Source organism: Saccostrea echinata, unplaced genomic scaffold (assembly GCF_033153115.1).
Source record: "Saccostrea echinata isolate AGI-Se365-2 ecotype Australia unplaced genomic scaffold, CSIRO_AGI_Sech_v1 ptg000003l, whole genome shotgun sequence".
NCBI lineage: Eukaryota > Metazoa > Mollusca > Bivalvia > Ostreida > Ostreidae > Saccostrea > Saccostrea echinata.
The window spans coordinates 6,181,875-6,186,360 of record NW_026889752.1 but is presented as its reverse complement, the minus strand read 5'-3'; the positions used below and the strand labels follow the sequence as shown (position 1 = coordinate 6,186,360).

The 4,486-nt window shown below is 31.8% G+C and overlaps 1 protein-coding gene across 1 annotated transcript; it reads right to left on the bottom strand.

Annotated features, from left to right (window-relative positions):
- Positions 1 to 519: 519 nt before the first annotated feature.
- On the bottom strand, positions 520 to 3,787 carry LOC133178796 (uncharacterized). The gene is made up of 4 exons (XM_061313489.1): positions 3,467 to 3,787; positions 1,783 to 1,887; positions 905 to 1,016; positions 520 to 643 (listed from the first exon to the last, which is right to left on the bottom strand). Exons 1-4 carry the CDS (start codon positions 3,600 to 3,602, stop codon positions 538 to 540), a joined length of 459 nt encoding a protein of 152 aa, XP_061169473.1. The 5' UTR covers positions 3,603 to 3,787; the 3' UTR covers positions 520 to 537.
- Between the last annotated feature and the right edge of the window lie 699 nt (positions 3,788 to 4,486).

Sequence of the window (4,486 nt, the reverse complement as noted above, 5' to 3'; positions counted from 1 at the left end):
CAAAAACTAGCTGAAGAAGTTGGAAGTTGAACAAAATATCCCTTGTAAGAACCTGATCATACACGTTACAAAGGAAGTATCTTTGAAATGTTCTTCTCAAGAACAACTAAGCCCCGGGAGTTGGGGACACAACAGAGGGTCAAGGTTTTGCATAAGAATATGTAGGATTCATCTTGAAAAAATCTTCTCAAGAAAAGAAAAGCCATGATTAGTCATATTACTATAGAAGTATCCCCCGTTCAATACTGAATTGATTTGTGCTTCTTTCTAGCCAATGTGCTCAGATGAGCGATATGGCCCATGGGCCTCTTGTTTTAATTCAACCGGGGTTGTAACAGCGCCTGTCTGTGCCGACAAATTATCATAAGGAGCTAATGCGTGGTATTCAATTTGTTGGCATGGTCAGGCGCTGTTATACGACCGATTACTATTATAAATTTTGCAAAGTCTATGGTCATTCACAGAACAATCTTCAATCTCTGGAATCCTGAACCAAATTCTTTTAGAAAAAATAACTAATGATGATGCATTTATTTATTATAGCAAAACTATCAGCAGCATTTGTATCATGAGTAGGTGGATCACTCCAAATATGTTGGCTTTAAATCCAGTATTTGTGGATGGGACATGAAATAGTTGAGATCTGAAATAATGAAAAAAATGATTCATTTTGGATTCAATATGATATTTATTGCAATAAACTTCAATATTTAAAAGCAAACATGAATGGATTAGGTATATGGTATACCCTCTTTACAATGTACTTCCTCTCATACAAATACAGTTGAATAGAATGAAACATTTTATTTTTATAAACATGTATACTTAATTATAAATTTTCGCTATAAATAGAAACAATATTAACCCAGTTTTATATACAGAGTATAAGCAGAAAATTGGTTACCTATTTCTTGATTTTTCTACAAATTTTGTTGCATTATGAAACAATTCTCCATTCTCTAGTGGATAAGGCAAATTATTGTCCTCAGTGTTCTGTTTTTGATAGCATTCTTGATCTATAAATTTATGCTTTGACATTTTATAATACATATTTGAATAACAAATGTTTTTTTGTTTTTTTTTTTCAGTTGTGTTTTACAAGGTGGTGCAGAAAAATGCATACCCCTTGTAAACACGCAAAATATTTTATTATATATATTTACATATGTAATTATAAATTTTCTTTAAATGTGTCATGCATTAATGATATAAATGAAAGTGCATAAAATGACAATATTGTAGTTTTCGTACGAAACAAAGGAGAAAATATTCAGAAAATGGGTACAAGTCTTTTGTTTTCTTTCTTGCTTTTTTTTTCTGAATTTAAATATCTCTTTAATGTTCTAGGAGCTCATTCAAAGCAAGTTCACAGGTTTATATTTATCTTAATTCTTCGGGACTTGTATCCGTGAAAATCTAATATTTGTGGTGTTTACAGAAATTTACAAAAAGTGTAATGTTACTTAGTCAATGATAAGGCATTAAAAATCCGACACACCTACTCCAATTACATGCATATCAAAACAACATTTGATAGAACCCAGCTGTGTACAATGAGATTAAATCTGATTTCATAAATTGAGAGTAAGACATATCCTTATGAATAAATTAATACTTTGAAAAATCTACTGACAAAGTTGATGCACTTAAGATAACAACTGAATTTTGGTGAAATATTTTACAGAAAACACACACAAATCAAATACTCATCAATAACAAATTGATTAAGATTTAAAAATTGATAATTTGAAATTTGTCAAAAGAAAATGAAAGTTAACTTACATTTATATGAGTCGGTAGACAAGTACTTTTTCCTGCATGTTTCACATATTTTTATATAATTCTCTTGTATTCTCCCCCCGCCCTCATTGTACTCAGTACAAGAACCTACAAGGTAATATTATGGGAATTACACTGAAAACTGTTGACAGAACATTAAAAGAGATACACCAGCAATCTTAACATTATTCTGTTTTACCAAAATAATTCATCTGTACCGATATAAATACATATGGCAAATTTAGAGACATTGTGCAATGAAAAAAATAGTAAACTTTGTAATGATTCCTAAACCAACCCAGATGATCAACTTTTTTTTGAAATTTCACAATCTGGTGACATTTTATAATAACTTAATTTGACTGAACAAGTAATCGTTAGGGTAAAAATACAAAACATCATGGATTTTTTTGTGAAACACTGATGTGACAGCTTTTGGTGAAGGTTGTAGTTTATCAAATGCCCAAGGTCAAGGGATGAATAATGTTGTTACCAAAAGAAAGGAATTGTTCTGGATGAAAATACTTATGAATTATGAAAGCCCAAGCATAACCAATTAAAAAGTTATGGTCAAGGTGAAAGTTTTTTTTAAATGTGGGTCAAATTCCAAGGTCAAGGTTAAAGGGTCGAATTGAAGGTACCCTGGAAAGGCCTTGTCATAAGAAATACACAGTTGAAATATTAAAGCCCTGGCAGCAACCGTTCAAAAGTTATGGCCAAGGTTAAAGTTTTTCAAAAGTAGGTCAAACTCCAAGGCCAAGGTCGAAATTGTTGGTATTCAAAGGAAGGCCTTGTCACATGAATTACACCTGTGAAATATAAAGACCTAGTACTAATTGTTCAAATGTTATGTCCAAGGTTATTTTTTTATAGTGGGTCAAACTCCATGGTCAAGGTCATAAGGTCAAAAAAAAGTTATATTCATGGACAGGTCTAATAACACAATGATTTCACTTGTGAAGTAGGAAAACCCTAGCAAAAACTGTTCAAAAGTTATGAACAAAGATAAAAATGGGTAAATTCTTGCAAAATTGGGTCAAACTCCAAGGTCAAAATCGAGAGGGCAAATTTCTTGGTAGTCAAAGAAAGGCCTTGTCACAAGAAATACACATGTGAAATATCAGAGCCATAGCTTCAACCAATCAAAAGTTATGGGCAATATTAAAGTTTTTGCGGACAAACAGATAAACAGCTAAGCAGACAGACAGACAGACGGACAGGGCAAAAATTATATATTCCAGAATATTTGATTACGGAGGCATAAAAATGTGATAATTTGGCGCTTTTCAACTAATTGCCATATGGTCCGTTAGTAAAAAAAATGCATGTAAGAAAATTTGTCGAAATAGCTAGGCTAGAAATGATTAGGATCGGACTCGTTAAATCTAGTTTTGTCATTATCTTTTAAATGACGTAGTAGGGCGTTACGAAACAGAGAGTAACAGTATATTTTGTGTATGTATGTTTCACTCCAAATGAATTCTGAAAAATAGGGAAATAATATATCAAAATAATTCGACCGATTATGCATAAATGAAACATGCATTTTTAAGTCAGACTCTGTACAGACGATGGGTGGCTTGAGAGGGAACAGATTTTAGTTAAACATTTCAGTATCTTTATAAAAAAGACCACGATTTGAACAATTTTATATTCAAAACCTGCATATTGACTGAACTCTACTTACCTCTAGAAATGTTTGTGGCTGGTGCGCATACTTCCACTGTAAGATTTCCCCAAGGATTGATAACACAATGGTACTCTAACCTCCCTATACAAGTACTTTTAATGTCTGAGCAGTTCTTTCTGTTTGAAGCTTCCATTACTCCAGCAATATCTTTTGGGCAATTCTGCACCACTGTTCTTGTAAGTTTTGAAATTTCACAAAATTCGATATCTTTCAATAATCCTTCACCAGCATGAGTAGTCTCTCCCTATAAAGTCACTTACCATTGATATAAAAATGTACATGTACATGGACGTTAAAGATATACACGCTATATAAACGCGATTTTTATGTAAAACAAAATGATTAAATGTTTTGAGAAACATGATGTGTAATAAAAAATAATTACTTTCCTCGAAGTTTAACTAAGTAAGTCGTTTTAATTACATAACACTAAAACAAGACCTGCAATTAAGAATTCAGTCTTTTCATGAATATTGATGAAGGAAGTGCGTAAACAGTATATAGACCCGCATGTCCGCGGGAAATCATAGCCGACGAGGTGCGTTGCATTTTGACTACGATTATGGATAAACAGAGATGGTTAATACTGGTTGTTTTAAAAGATAAGTATCTTTAAGCATTAGATGTGTGCCATCAATGTCAAAAGTTATTTGTATACCAAACGGCATACCTCGTTTTCTTGATGCCATATTTGTTTATCAATCTAAAGGTAGCGACGGTGTCACATGACACATGAATTTAAATAGAGGCATTACTTTCCTAGTAGGAAAATAAATAATTATAATTTTAGTTCTTTATAACGCGTTCATTTTCAACTGTGTAATTTACAGAATTTTCGTAACTTTATTTGTTAAACAAAATAAATAAATTTCCAACTTTATTTTTAACTGACGCAAGTTATAGCGTGTTTATCTTTAAACAATAGTTATTTGAGTCTTTGCAGAGATAGCCTGGAATGACACTTTCTTTTGAAAAAAGATAGTTTTGAGTTTACTTAAATTTTTTTATTGTAATCAA